The sequence below is a fragment of the Suricata suricatta genome, chromosome 16, assembly GCF_006229205.1.
Source record: "Suricata suricatta isolate VVHF042 chromosome 16, meerkat_22Aug2017_6uvM2_HiC, whole genome shotgun sequence".
In the NCBI taxonomy this organism is placed as follows: Eukaryota; Metazoa; Chordata; class Mammalia; order Carnivora; family Herpestidae; genus Suricata; species Suricata suricatta.
This window is the reverse complement of record NC_043715.1, coordinates 56327203-56342787: the sequence shown is the minus strand read 5'-3', so window position 1 is coordinate 56342787 and position 15585 is coordinate 56327203. Positions and strand designations below refer to the sequence as shown.

Below are 15585 nucleotides of genomic sequence, written 5' to 3'. Positions count from 1 at the left end.
GACGCGGGGTGTGTGCTGTAGTACAGGCGCACGGCACGGGGTGCGTGCTGTAGTACAGGCACACGACACGCGGTGTATGCTGCAGTACTTGTTTGCAGTGCAAGATGAGCCATCTTAGTTTGGGAGCTGACTATCCATTAGGCATTCTGCTAAATGGTTAATATATAATGCTTCATCCAGTCATTCCCATTTTACAGTAAAGAACACTGAGGCACAGGTATAGGGGGAGATTCATCTCCAGGATCACCGAGCCCCTAGGTGACAGCCAGGATTTGAGCCTGGGCACTCTGATGTGACCCTGGTCACACTCCCTTAGAGTTTTTGTGAGCTGGTAGCAGGGTGGGTGCATTCTCCAGGATGGATATACTTGGAAAGCTCCCCAGCTCCGGAGGTGGAGGGGCTTCCCGCCCCTCTGGCTGACACACTGGCCACCATCTTTAATACCAGGGCTCTCTTGTTCTCCCCAGGAGTTTACGCCAAGCCCTCGCTCTCAGCCCAGCCTGGCCCAGCCGTGTCTCCAGGAGGGGATGTCACTCTACAGTGTCGGAGCCAATACAGTTTTGACCAATTTGCTCTCTACAAGGAGGGGGACACCGGGCCCTACAAGAGACCCGAGAGGTGGTACCAGGCCGATTTCCCCATCATCGCAGTGACTGCTGCCCACAGTGGGACCTACCGGTGCTACAGCTTTTCCAGCCAACACCCGTACCTGTGGTCGGCCCCCAGCGACCCCCTGGAGCTTGTGGTCACAGGTGAGGGAGGTGCAGACCCGACCTTTCTTCCGCAGCCCTTGCACAGTCTGATGGGGGAGGGACCAGCAGGTGCAAAGGAAGGTGGAGACCAGGAGAAGCCTGAGGCTTTGGAGGGTGTATCAGTTTCCTATAGTACTTTTAACAAATCACCACTAATCCACTGCCTTAAAATAGCACAAATGTATTTATTTTTAACGTGTATTTATTTATTCTGAGAGAGAGAGAGAGAGAGAGAGAGAGAGAGAGAGAGAGAGAGAGAGAGAATATGACTATCCCAAGCAGGCTCCACACCGTCAGCGCAGTGCCTAACAAGGAGCTCAGACTCATGAACTGTGAGCATGACCAAAATCAAGAGGCAGACCCTCAACCGACTGAGCCCCCAGACACTCCCATAACTAACTGTATTATTCCCTATACTTCTGGAGATCAGGTCCCAAATGGGTGTCACAGGGACAAAACAAAGCTGTCAGCTGGGCTGTGATCCTTCTGGAGGCCCCAGGGCGGAATCTGTCCCCTGCCTTTTCCAGCTGCTAGAGACACCGGCATCTTTTGGCTCCCGTGGTCCCTTCCTTTAGTGTGAAAAGTGGCTGTGTGGCATCTTCAGTCTCTGTCTCAGATTCCTCTGTCCCCCTCCACCTCCTACTTCCACTTTTAAGGACACTGTGATTGCACTGGGCCCACCTGGATAATCAGCATAATCTTTGCACCTCGACATCATACATTCAGTCTTTCTTATTTGTTTTTTTTTTAAAATATTTTATTTATTTTTGATACAGAGAGAGACAGAGCATGAGAGGGAGAGGGCAGAGAGAGAAGGAGACACAGAACCGGAAGCAGGCTCCAGGCTCTGAGCTAGCTGTGAGCACAGAGCCTGACGTGGGGCTCGAACCCACGAACGTGAGATCTGACCTGAGCCGAAGCCGGAGGCTCACCGACTGAGCCACCCAGGCGCCCCCAGTCTTTATTATTTGTAATAGTCTAAGTGCAAGGTCTCTTTACAGCAAAGCTCTGCTGCTAAGTCCTTTACATCAACTGACGTAATTTAAAAATGATTGTTGACATTCCATGCTCACCACTCTTATGGTTATGTGCCTTCCTGAGTACTGAGGCAACTGAACTAAAGTTTATCTATGTATTTATTTATTTAAATTCAAGTTAGTTAACACACAGTGTAGTCTTGGCTTCAAGAGTAGAACCCAGTGATTCACCTCTTACATACGACACCCAGGGCTCATCCCAAAAAGTGCCCTCCTTAATGCCCAGCACCCATTTATAAAAAAAAGCATTCTGTTTTCTTTTCTGTTGTTCCCCTCCCCCTCCCCCAACCACCACTAATAGCTCCTGGCACACAGTAGGTGCTTAGCAAATAGTCACCTGTTTTTTTTTTTAATGTTTTATTTATTTGAGAAACACACACATACAGCGTGAGCAGGGGAGAGTCAGAGAGAGAAAGCGAGACACAGAATCTGAAGACAGGCTCCAGGCTCTGAGCTAGCTGTCAGAACAGCCTGATGTGGGGCCTGAACCACGAACCGCGAGATCATAAGCTGAGCCCAAGCCGAACACTCAACCGACTGAGCCACCTGGGCGCCCCAAGAGTCACCTGTTCTAAGTGTACAATTCTGTGCAGTTTAGTAAGTTGACAGTTGTGTGGTCACAACAGACAATCCACTTGTAGGATATTTCTGCCACCCTGTAGCATCCCTCGAGGCCATATGCAGGCCTCCCCACTCCAGCCCCAGGAACCCACTAGTCCTCCTGCCTCTCTAGATTTTTCTTTTTTTGGGTCCCTGTTCACTTACTGCTTTTTTAATTGCATGTATTTCAAAAATGCCTAGGCTGTGGCCGGTGCTTTGGTGGGGACTCTCTCTGTGTGTGGTGTCTTTCCCTCTCACACACGTGCATACACCCCCACCCCCACCCACCCCCACCCACCCCAATCAGGAATCAAGCCGGATCCGGCAGGCGCGCAGCTGGGGCTGGGTGGGCGCTGGGGGGCGGTACACGGTGTTGCCGGAAGCCGGCGGGAGGCCGTGTGGGAAGGTTTCTTTCTCCGAATAACCAAGGTCTGATCCGCATTCCGGGGCAGAGGAGGCGGCAGCCGCAGGAGCAGGGAGACGGGCTGGGACTGTGGGAGCCAACGCCCTGGGGCGGAAGGAGGCCGTCGGGTTGGCTGCCCCCAGCCGGGTGCGGGGTGGGCAGGGGCGGAGTCTCGTTACACGGCCAGCAGCCCTTCTCCCGCCATGTGTCGCCTCCCTCCACCCCCCACCAGCCCCCCCACATCCACGGCTTCCGCCTCTTTATCTGCTCTTCCAGGACACAAGCCCCAGTTTTGCTCCCAGGGACCAAGTAAGGTGCAGGTCACAGAAACCCAGAAAAAGGGACAGAGCAGAGGTTCCAAGGGCAGGGAGGCAGCGACAGGGCTGTCGCGGTTGATTAGCCCCACGCGGTGGCAGCTGGGCCGTTTAACACCCGCCGCAGGCCAGCGATGGTGGCTTCCTCACATGCATTTCCTGTGAGGAAACTGGGGCACAGAAATGCTTTATTATTTGCTCGGGACCCACAGCTGACACAGCACAGAAGCCTCTCTTTCTGATTTCCCAGGGACCTCTGGGACGCCCGGCTGGCTACCCACGGAACCGCCTGCCTCTGTGACAGGTAAGTTCTGGAGGTTCATCCTGCCGTCTGGGGTGCAGACCCAGGACTGCTTGTCTTTCTCCCCTTTATCTACCTTTCTTAATTCACTTGTCTCAAATTAAGTCACACATTTGATATATTTAAAACATTGCTTCTTTCTGCCTATAAAGAAGGTGCATACAATAATACGGGTAACAACGTTAGATAAACATTACTATGCCACCCTACGTCCTCACTTCTACCTAGCCTTACGGGGATGGTTCCCAATGTCTAATGTGGGGAAGGATAATCTGAGTGGCTTATAAAATCGTAGATTCCTGGACACTATATATATATATGTGTGTGTGTGTGTGTGTATTATTTGTGTGTGTGTGTATATATATATATATATATATATATATAATTTGTTTTTTTGAGACAGAGAGAGAGAGAGAGAGAGAGAGAGAGAAATGAATGAATGAATATGGGGAAAAGGTAGAGAGAGAGGGAGACACAGAATCTGAAGCAGGCTCCAGGCTCTGAACTGTCAGCACAGAGCCTGATGTGGGGCTCAAACTCACAAACTGAAATCACGACCTGAGCCCAAGTCGGACGCTTAACCAACTGAGCCATCCAGGCGCCCCTCCTGGGCTCTATTTTTGAGTCTCGGATTCCATCGGCCAGATTAAGGGGCCCGAGAATCAGCTGGAGGTGACCTCGGTTTCTGGACCCCGTGCGTTCCTGACACAGAAGGTCTGGGGTGGGGTCCAATTGCGTCCATTTCTAACACTTTTCCAGGTGGTACTGATGCTCATCTGGGGTGCCACTTTGAGAACGAACCACCGCACTAACGTCTGTGCGAGCCACGGTGCTGCCCCGTCTTCACGGGCACCGCGGTGGATTCAGGGTGTGGGACTCCAGCCTGTGCCTCAAGAGCTCGTGCCTCAGGCTGTGGCATCTCGAGCACTCCCTGAGTGTCGGGGGCAGACCCAAGTCCCAGACAACAGAGGCGCCTTGCAAAGAGCCAGTTGGAGAAGAAAGTGCTGACGTGTGTGGTTGAGAGCCATATAGGGGCTGTCATGCCAAATGAGGCACACTGTGTGTGCGTGTGTGTGCACACGTGTGCGTGTGTGTGCACGCGCATGTATCTCTCACTGGAATTTTAAAACTTCTAATTTTGAGATGTAGGTCCACCAGCAGGTGCACAGACAATAAAGAAAGATCCCTACCCTTTGCCTGCATTTCCGCCAGGGGTTGCGTCTTGTACAGTTACAGCACGGCACAGAGCCCAGGAGCCGGGCACTGACACGGTATCCGTATTCAGTTCTGTGGCCGCGGATCACATGTGTGGATCCCCGCAGCCCACACTGCGCTCCAGTCACTCAGCTACTCCGCCCGCAAAGTCACCCCTCAGGCTACCGCGCCCTCTCTCCTCCTCCACCCGGCAGGTCCTAGTGTGTCCTTCTCCTTATATTGTCACTTTGAGAATGTTACGCATAAATGGAAAGGTTCGCATAGCGTGGAGTGTTTTCAGACTGCCTTTCTCACTCGGCACAATGCCCTTGAGGTCCAGCCAAGCTGTCATGAGCATCAGTAGTGTGCTCCTTTTTATGGCTGAGGAGTCCGTGACATACACACACCACCCCATGTTTAATTTACACTCAAACAAGAATTTATTATGAACTCACAGGAAGAGAAATAACAGCGAGCCAATAACATCCAAGGTCCTTTTATACCACAGAGAGGTGAGCATGCCCTGGGCTTTGATGAGCTGATTCCACCAGAGAAAGGGGACCTCAGAGACTTTCCCCACCCTCCGTTGGAGCAGTATATTTAGACGTCGAGGGGTTTTAGGAAATATTTTGGCGCGCATGTAATTGGGGATGTCCCTGATTAAGAAAATGGCCTCAGTAGGGCGGGGAGTGTCTTGGGCTCCGAGGCTGGTGACAGCTGGTGAGCCTGCACAGATGCACGGGCTCGCTGCTTATGATTTTAGCTGAGTTAGAAGTCACATGCCATGAAATTCATCACACCTTCTAGAATGGTGATAATAATAATAATAAAAAAATAATAATAACGTACAGCAACAAGTGCTGGTGAGGATGTGGAGAAACGAACTCTCAGCCCTGCCTGGTGGGGACAAAACCGCTGCAGCTGCTGTGGCAACAGGTCGGCGGTCCCTCTGGAAGAATCATCCACCACAGCACAGAACTCCCACAGACCCCGCCACTCCGCTGGTCAGTGGAACCCCCTCCAACATTTAAAAATGAAAGATGTGTGTTCACACAAAAACCTAGCCATTCGTAGCAAAGTGGATGGACCTCGAGGGTGTCATGCTAAGCGAAACAAGTCAGGCGGAGAAGGACAGATACCATGTTTGCACTCATAGGTCTAACAGGAGAAACCTAACAAGGGACCATAGGGAGGGGCAGGGGGGGAAAGTTGGGGAGAGGGAGGGAAGCAAATCATGAGAGACTCTTGGATACTGAGAACAAACTAAGGGCTGAAAAGGGAAGAGGAAACAGCTTGTGGGGTGATGGGCATGGTGGGGGGCACTTGTGGGGAAGAGCACTGGGTGTTACATGGAAACCAACTTGACAATAAACTATTAATAAAAAAGATTTGTACATAAATGTTCATAGCAACATTACTCATAATAGCCAAAAAGAGGAGATAACGTAATGTCGATCAGTGGATGAGGGGCTCTATTTGTTATTTAGCCACTGAGTGAAGACAACACGCCGCACAGCCCTCTGCGTTTGTGTCTCCTCAGTCTCTGCACAGTGTGCGGAGCCCAGTACCTGGGAAGGGGCAGGGAGCGCGGGGCCTCACTGGGAAGACGGACATGATCCACTGTCTTATTCTCCTCCTGCTTAGAATTCCCGGAAGTCTCCAGGAAGCTGAACGTCTCACTTACCAACAAAGGCTCCACAACGGGTGAGTCACCAGGCGCTCAGAGCCCGGTGGGAGAGAGGATGGGAAGTGGCTTCCCGCTCATCATCAGGGTTGTAGGCTTTTAGTCCCTTCAGGAAATCACCTGGCTTTCCCAAGGAAAAGCCTTGGTTTGAGGATCAAGGATGGGGACAGAGGAGCATTCTGGATGATGTGACCGTTTCAAAGATGGCAGGGCCCAGGCTGTGGTGTGAGACCGCCGCTCGTTCCTCCACGCTGCTCTTCTGACTTCGCCGTGATGCGCGTGTGCGGCCTCCTTTCCTATCGCTCAGGGCTTCCTCTGGCTACTGCAGCCTGGCCAACACGCTTCCCTTGTGCCGTGGCTCTCTCTCCCCTCGCTTTTCCTGGAAAAAGTCTCCACTTCCCGCAAGACAGAAAACCTTGGCAGATCCCCTGCGGACGGGTTAGATCTCTCTGCTGGGTCCACCCAACTCTAGCTCCCTGCTAGACTCCTGAGGCCGGTGAGTTCCTTCTAAGACCCTGGTGAGATTCTTCACCATCCTCTTTTCAAAATCCTCCTGGGTTCCCGAAGATAAAGAGAAGGGAAAATGAGCAGAAGGTTTATTTGAGGAAATTGTAGCTGAAAACTTCCCCAATCTGGGGAAGGACACAGGCATCGAAATCCAAGAAGCACAGAGAACTCCCATTAAATGCAACAAAAGCAGCCATCACCAAGGCATCATAACCAAATTCACAGAATACACAGAAAGGGAAAGAATCATGAAAGCAGCAAGCAGGAAAAAGGCCCCACCCTACAAAGGAAGACAGATCAGGTTTGCAGATCTGTTCACAGAAACTTGGCAGGCCAGAGCGGAGTGGCAGTATAGAGTCAATGTGCTGAATGCACATGAAAAATCTGCAGCCAAGACGCTCTATCCAGCGAGGCTGTCATTCACAATAGGAGAGACAAAGTGTTTCCCAGACAAACAAAAAGGAAGGAGTTTGTGACCAGTAAGCCAGCCCTGCAAGAAATATCTGAGTGGCAGGGGGCGGGGGGGCGCGGTGATGTGTGACCTAAAAGTGCAGAGAATCCAAAGGGCCAGAGAACCTCACCGCAAATATGAAATCCGCAGAAACCATAACGGTGCTAGATTCGTAGCTTTCAGCACTCACTTTAAATGTCAATGGACTAAATGCTCCAATCAAACGACATGGGATATCAGAATGGATAAGAACACAAGACCCATCTATATGCTACTTACAGAGACTCATTTTAGACCTAAAGACACGTGCAGATTGAAAGTGATGGGGATGGAGAACCATGCATCATGCTAACGGTCATCAGAAGACAGCTGGAGGAGCCATACTTCTATCTAACAAGTAGATTTTAAACCATAGTCTGTAGTAAGAGACGAAGACAGGCATTACATCATAATTAAGGGGTCTATCCAACAAGAAGATCTAACAACTGTAAATATTTATGCCCCAACTTGATAGGACCTAAATATATAAACTGATTAACAAAAACCATAAAGAAATAATTGATAATAATACATTAATAGGAGGGGACTTCAACACCCCACTTGCAGCAATGGACAGATCATCTAAGCAGAAAATTAAGGAGGAAATAAAAAAAGTACACGAAAGCAAGTGAAAATGAAAACACAACAGCCCCAAACCTTTGGGAGGCAGCAAAGTAGAAGGAAATGGACTGCAATAGAGGTCTTTCTCGAGAAGCAAGAAAAGTCTTAAATACACAACCTAACCTTACACCTAACGGAGCTAGAAAAGCAACAGCAAATAAGGCCTAAAGCCAGCAGAAGAGAGGAAATAATAAAAATTAGAGCATAAATAATATAGAAAAACAGATCAATGAAACTAAAAGCTTATTCTTTGAAAGAATTAATAAAATTGATAAGCCCTTAGCCAGACTTATCAGAAAGAAAAGAGAAAGGACCCAAATAAATAAAATCATGAATGAAACAGGAGAGATCACAACCAACACCATAGAGATACAAACAATTACAAGAGAATATTATGAAAAACTATATGCCAACAAACTGGGAAGTCTGGAAAAAAATGGACAAATTCCTAGAAACATACAAACGATCAGAACTGAAACAGAAAGAAACAAAATTTGAACAGACCCATAATTAGCAAAGAAATGGAATTGGCAATAAAAAATTTCCCAACAAACAAAAGTCCGGGGCCACATGGCCTCCCAGGGGAATTCTACCAGACATTAAAGAAGAGCTTATACTCATTCTTCTCAAACTATTAAAAAAATAGAAATGGAAGGAAAACTTCCAAACTACTTCTACAAGGAGAGCATTACCTTTCTTTTTAAAATTTTTATTTATGAGAGAGACAGCATGAGCGGGTGAGGGGCAGAGGGAGACACAGAATCTGAAGCAGGCTCCAGGCTCTGAGCTGTCCGCACAGCTACTGAACTGGGGGGCTCTGACCCACAAACTGTGAGATCATGACCTGAGCTGAAGCCGGACGCTCTAGCGCTGACTCAGCCACCCAGGTGGCCAGCATCACTTTAATTCTGAAACCAAAGACCCCACTATAAAAGGAGAATTACAAGCCAAAATCCCTGATGAACATGGTTGCAAAAATTCTTAACAAGATACTAGCACATCGAATCCACCAGTACATCAAAAGTATTATTCACCGTGTTCACGTGGGATTTATTTCTGGGCTGCAGGGGTGGTTCAGTATAACAAAGCAATCACCACGATACACTACGTTAATGAAAGAAAGGATAAGAACCACACGATCCTCTCAACAGATGCAGAGAAAGCATTTGACAAAACACAGCATCCATTCTTGATAAAACCCTCAACAGAGCAGAGATCGATGCAACACACTTGAACATCATAAAAGCCATACATGAAAGACCCACCGCTAACATCATCGTCAAGGGGGAAAAAGGAGAGCTTTCCCTCTGTGGGCAGGAACAAGACGGGGACGTCCGGTCTCACGTTACGACACAGTACTGAAGGTGTCAGCCTCAGCAATCAGACAACAAAAAGAAGTAAGAGGCCTCCAATCCAGCAAGGAAGAAGTCGAACTTTCACTATTCTCAGATAACATGGTATTCTACAGAGAAAACCCAGAAGACTCCGTCAGAAAATTGCTAGAACACATGAATTCAGCTAAGTTGCAGGATATAAAATCAATGTGCAGAAAGCTTTTGGCAAGAGTGAAGCAGCAGAAAAAGGTTAGTATCCACAATCTATAAAGAACTTATCAAACTAACACCCAAAACACAAATAATCCAGTGAAGAAATAATCAGAAGAGATAAATACTTTTCCAGAGAAGACATTCAGATGGCTAACAGACACATCAAAGCCACACTGAGATACCACCTCACACCAGGCAGAGTGGCTAAAATGAACAAATCAAGAGACTGTAGATGCTGGCGAGGGTGTGGAGAGACGGGCACCCTCCTACACTGTTGGTGGGAATGCAAACTGGTGTAGCCGCCCTGGAAAACAGTGTGGAGGTTCCTCCAAAAGTTAAAAATAGAATTACCCTATGATCAGCAATTTATTTATCCAAAGGATACAGGAGTGCTGATTCAAAGGGGCACATGCACTTCAATGTTGATAGCAGCAGCATCAACCAACCAAAATATGGAAAGAGCCCAAATGTCCATCAACTGATGAGTGGATAAAGAAGATGTTGTGTGTATATAGATACACACACATACATCCACACAATGGAATATTACTCAGCCATCAAAAAGAACAGCATGTTGCCATTTCCAACGATGTGGATCGGGTTACAGTATATTATGCTAAGGGAAATACATTAGAGGAAGACAGATATGTGATTTTACTCAAATATGGAATTTAACAAACAAAACAGATGAACAGATGAGAAGTGAAAAACAGAGAGAGGGAAACAAACCGTAGGAGACCGTTAATGACAGAACAAACTGAGGGTTGATGGAGGAGGAGGGAAGGGCTAAGTGGGCGATGGCATCAAGGAGGACACTTTCTAGGAGGAGCACCGGGTGTTACCTGTATGTAAGGAATCACTAAATTTTACTCCTGAGACCAATACTGCACTGTATGTTAGCAAACTAGAATTTAAATAAAAATTAAAAGACATCCTTCTGGATTCCCAGTCACCCTTAGGATAGGATTTGGGCTTTTCTGCTTGATGTCCAATGCTTTTAGACCCAACACCATTAGGTCAGCCACCGGAGAATCTTCCAGTCTTGTCCTCATTCCTCATGCAAACGTCAGCCACTCCGAGTCATGTGATGCACTCCTGGCTACTTGGCAGCTCTCCTGAGTCTGCATTCAAGCCACTGCTCTGCCTTTTCTTCCGCTTCCTCACGGCTTCAGTCCCTCAGGAAACCTTTTCCGACACCGGGTTGTACAGTTTCCTCTGTCCTGTGGACTGCCTGTTATGGCGATTCTCACAGTTTGTCAAAGCCGGCACCTGGCTGAACACCCGGAAAGTCTGGGGACCCTTGTGGAAGGAGAGAACACGAGCTAGCCTGTGTGGGTGCTTGTTATGTGTCGAGCGCCGTGCCTCGTGCTGTTACTGTTACTGGTTTAATTTCCACATTGACCTGTGATGCATTATGATTGTTTCATCGGACAGATGGGAAAAGAGGCTCAAGATGTTAAGTCATTCGGGAGAGCCCCCACATCTAATTCGTGACGCATCTGGGGCTCAGATCTGGCCACCTGACTCCGTAGTTCACGGTCTTCTCACAGTCGTGAGGCTTTGCCTCCCAAGCCCCGAGCGCATGTGTCAGGACAGGGGCAGGCCGGCGGCAGGAGACGGTTTTGTCCTTATATGTCCCCTTTTTGGTGCCCAGAGCCTTCTAGGAATATCACCGTCATTCCAAAGGGGCCAGACTCTCCAACTGGTGAGTAAGTGGTCCTCCCTGGACCCTCTCCATTCCCACTTCCTGTCTCCTTCCCTAAAGCTGACTGCTTTCCCTGTATGAAAGCTACAACTAACACAATGATCTTGGGTCCCGGTGTGTAAAATATTAAATAGCAGGTAAATATCAGCATTTGGAACTCAGAATTGAGCAATAACATCAGGGGGGAAGGTTGAGATGGTCTAAAGGATCAGAGAAAGATAAATTCCATGTCTTTCTCTACCCCTTGTGACAATCTTGTCTCCTTCAATTAGCCAAATAACTGGGTAGTGTCTGTGTGGGGCGGGAGGGTATGGGAAGAAGTGGTCCTTAGAGAATTAGTATCTAGCCCTGATCCTTGGAGTGGAGGGGAGGGACCCTCTAGGAAGGAGACTGGCATTCTAGGTAGCAGACAGTAATAGGACCTCAGATGAGGGTTAAAGCTGTGAGAAGCCCAAGATGCCCCTTGAGGTAGGTCCTGAAGACGGGCTTTTATTACCGGCTCCAATTTCTCTTCATTCCTCCAGGTCTTGCCCAGCAGCACTACACCAAGGGCAATCTGGTCCGGATCTGCCTCGGGGCTGTGGTCCTGACCCTCCTGGTGGGCTTTCTGGCAGAAGACTGGCACAGCCGAAGGAAACCCCGGCTGCACTTGGCCAGAGCCGTCCGCCGGCCCCTGCCGCCCCTTCCGAAGACCTGGAAGCCACACAGTCAGCAGGACAAGGGTCGACCACATGGCCATAACCATGGGTGCCATAATTAGAACCCCAAGGCTTGGTTGTATCTGTGAGATAGGGATTGTGAAGACCGTGTGTGGAGCGTGTGAAATGTAAGAGCAGGAAGGTAGGGGCCATGGCTGTGGAGGCGGCGGCCTAAGGGGCCTCTTCTTGGTGTCCCATCAAGGAGCTGTTGGGCCAGTATCTATTCAGCTTTCTGAGGCCTCCCTTCACTTGGGATTAGACTTTTCTAGAGGATACCACCATCTCCTCGCTCCTATCTTGCACACTGTGGATCTAGCTGGACCATCACACTGACCTTTTCATTCAGCCTTTTCTAATACATGTTCTGGGTTGACCTCCAATGTCCCCAACACTCACAGCTGCCCTGTTCTAGCCTCTGCACACTTCTAGCCTTCCCCCACTTCCCTGTTGGCCCCTGTGCTTTCTCTGCATGTCCCTGACTCTAACCTCAGCCGAGCTGGCTAATCCAGACTAGCACTCATTTCCCAAGCCTATCGGCCTCACTTCTCTCCACAAACACTTGGTCACACGTGTGAGTACTCTGGTCTTCCCCCCACCACCCCACCCTGGGCTACTGCCCTTCTCCTTGGGCCCAAATGCCAGTGCAGAACACAGGCTAGATTACCGGGGGTCTCAACCTCAGGGCATTTTTGCACAGCATCTGGAGATATTTTGGGGGGGGGAGGGGAAACGCTGGCAGAGATGCTTCTCTCTCTCCTTCTCTCTCTCACTCGCTCTAACAGAACGGACTCTTGGTGAGAGATATACTTAAGATAACAAAGGATTATCTGGCTCCAAGTGTCAATAGTGTAGATGTGGAGAAAACCTTGGCTAGAAAACACGGAGATCCCTTCCTAGCTTTTAAAAACTAGTGTTTCTCAATTTTTTCTTTTTTAACAAGCATTTAATAAAAAATGCTTATTTTTGAGAGAGACAGGATGCAAGCAGGAGAAGGGCAGAGAGGGAGGGAGACACAGAACCTGAAGCAGGCTCCTGGCTCTGAGCTGACAGCACAGAGCCTGACCTGGGACTTGAACTCATGAACCATGAGATCATGGCCTGAGCTGAAGGCAGACACTGAACCAACTGAATCATGCCGGCACCCTGTCCACCTGCTCCTACTAAAGGCAGTCACCGATCCCCAGACCCTGGGAATGAAGATGCTCTAGGAAAAACCCATACCTAGCTGAGTAACAGGCCTTGAGACGGAAACTGAAGGAAGCCTGTGGGAAGATCCAGGGGCCCACACTGCATGCAGTGACGTCATGGAGAGGACATACACGCATGCTCAGGGGTGGCTTGAAGGGGACATCTGGGGGCGTGGTGTATCTGGTGGGAACGAAGAACTGATGGACCCCAGGGAAGAAACGGCAAAGTAGGATGACTGCAGGAGTAATTTACAAATCAGTGCTTAATAAAAAAAGCTTTCTTAACCATTATGGCTTTAAGGAATTCTGGGATTCTGTAGGTCACAGTGAAATAAGGACTAGATGGGGAAGGGCTGTGCACACCGTGAACTGATGTTTCCTGTGAGTACGGTGGAAATTATGAAAAAGTTACCAAAGCAATGAAGTGATCAGGTTACGTGCTTTCCTGAAGTACTTCAGAAGCTACACAAGATCCCAGGATTCGCAGGAGAAACAGGCTGACAGGAAGACCACAGGCAGCCATCTGTGCAGGCCAGGAAATGCTAGAGCCGGGCAGTGACCGGCAAAGTGACGCACCAGTGGGATCCCAAACGTCTCTGTCCCCTTTCTCTGCTGGGGTAGGTTCTCCCCAGATAAAGTACCTCGTGTCCAAGTTTGGTCAGAGTCAGCATTAAACATGACCTCCTTCATGAATGCTTTCACCTTTATTTTTCTTGATAGACTCGAGACACAGACATTCCGCCCATAACGGAGGTCAGTCAGTCAGTTGTGCATGTTTTATGGAAGCCAAAGGCACCCCCAAGGCTGAAAAAACCATCTGGCCCAGTACCTACATCACTAAGAGGGCTCAGAGGAGCTCCCCGCACACCTTGAGAATCTCAGACTTTACTGGAGAACGAGGAACTCCGGGGGATTCAGAAAATGTCCTGGGAAGAAGGTCTGTTATTGGTTGGATCTTGCGTATCACTCTCAATGGTCAGTTGTGAGTCACTTTCTTGGATTTCTTTCAGCAGCTTCTGGATTCGAGGGTCAGATTCATCGATCCTCAACCTGAAAGTGCAGTGGGGGTGGGAAGAAGAGTTCTTATTGCTTCAAGGAGATTCATTCCCAATGCCCACGAGCCTCTACGTGCCATGCTTTAGAGAGGCGGTCTTTGTTGATTATTCTGTAACTTGGGTTCTATATTGATTCGAGAGGAACAAGAGATAACGCCAGGTCCACAGGGTAAGGGTTTTAAGATGCCTGGATGATTCTGGGCAATTCTGATGTTATTCTTGGAGAGATGGAACTGACGGATGCATCTGTGCTTTAGTTCTAACACCTCCCTACTCCACAGCTCCCTTTGTCAACTTCTGGTTGGGGGACCAAGGAGGAGACATGCACACTTGAACCAAGTGAGTCAGACTTGTGTCCCCTTTGGTGATGCTAGCTGGTCACTACCTTTCTGTGACCTGTGACAACTGCAGCCTCGTTGGTAGGATTCACCTTGTGGTTACACAGTCATTCATGTGTGTGGGCAGGGGGTGGAGGTGAGGGGGTAATTAAAGCAAAAACATGTATAAAAGTAAGAGACTGAAGACATTAGCTGCCATTGTAGTCCTGGTTTTGCGTGTGCGTGTGTGTGTGCGCGTGTGCGTGTGTGTGCATGCAGGACTACAATACCAACAGGAAACGTGTATGTACACATATGTATGAATTTTTAAAATTTAGTCTCTATGCCCAATGTGAGGCTTGAACTCACGTCCCAAGATCAAGAGTTGCATGCTCTCCTAAGGGAGGGAGCCACGAACCCTTGGTTTCGTTTTGCTGTAAGATTCACAATACAATCACACAGCGCGGCTTCGGCTGTATGTTCCGGAGAGCTGGTGTGCAGCATGGGGACAGTAATACTGTGTTATATACTTGACATTTGCTAGGACAGTAGATATTAGGTGTTCTCACCACACTCACACACACACACACAAAAGGTAAAACTATGAGGTGATGGGCGTGTTAATGAGCTTAATGATGGTGATGACTTCACAATGTTTCTGGATATCAAAATCACAAAATAACTGGTGAAAGTAAGGGCCACCAAGCTTCAAAATACCTTCAACACGACCCTCTAGGGCCAAATGTAACTGGGTCTCCTTGTGAGTGTACGAGGTTGGTTGCAGTTCAGGACAGAAACGGTTCCCACAGTTGAGCTGTGTCTGGTCACAGGGTGTGACCCACACAGGCGCACACAGTGGCGTTGCTCTAAGAGTGGGGCATGATGATGGAGCCTCCCGGTCCCCAAGCAAAAGAAAACGAGTCCAGCCCAAAGGAGAGAAGGGCGGACACCACACGTTTGCGCTCACGGGTCTAACAGGCCAGACCCAACAGGAGACCAGGGGGAGGGGGAGGGGGAAAGAGGGGGGGAGAGCGAGGGGCTCAAACTGTGAGAGACTACTGAATACTGAAAACGAACCGTGGACTGAAGGCGGAGGGAGGGGGTGACGGTCATGGTGGGGGCACCTGTGGGGAGAAGCCCTGGGTGTTGCATGGAAACCAGTTTGAAAATAAA

The 15585-nt window shown here is 49.0% G+C and overlaps 2 protein-coding genes across 2 annotated transcripts in view; one reads left to right on the top strand and one right to left on the bottom strand.

Moving 5' to 3' along the window:
• GP6 (glycoprotein VI platelet) overlaps positions 1–12822 on the top strand; it is a 20732-nt gene extending 7910 nt beyond the window's left edge. The window contains exons 4-8 of the mRNA XM_029924691.1: positions 468–752; positions 3357–3410; positions 6246–6305; positions 11105–11155; positions 11680–12822. Of these exons, the coding sequence (XP_029780551.1) occupies positions 468–752; positions 3357–3410; positions 6246–6305; positions 11105–11155; positions 11680–11915 (686 nt within the window). The 3' untranslated portion in view covers positions 11916–12822. The remainder of the gene's footprint in view (positions 1–467; positions 753–3356; positions 3411–6245; positions 6306–11104; positions 11156–11679) is intronic.
• Positions 12823–13722: 900 nt separating this feature from the next.
• NLRP2 (NLR family pyrin domain containing 2) overlaps positions 13723–15585 on the bottom strand; it is a 67227-nt gene continuing 65364 nt past the window's right edge. The window contains exon 13 of the mRNA XM_029924391.1: positions 13723–14090. Coding sequence (XP_029780251.1) covers positions 13955–14090 — 136 coding nt within the window. The 3' untranslated portion in view covers positions 13723–13954. The remainder of the gene's footprint in view (positions 14091–15585) is intronic.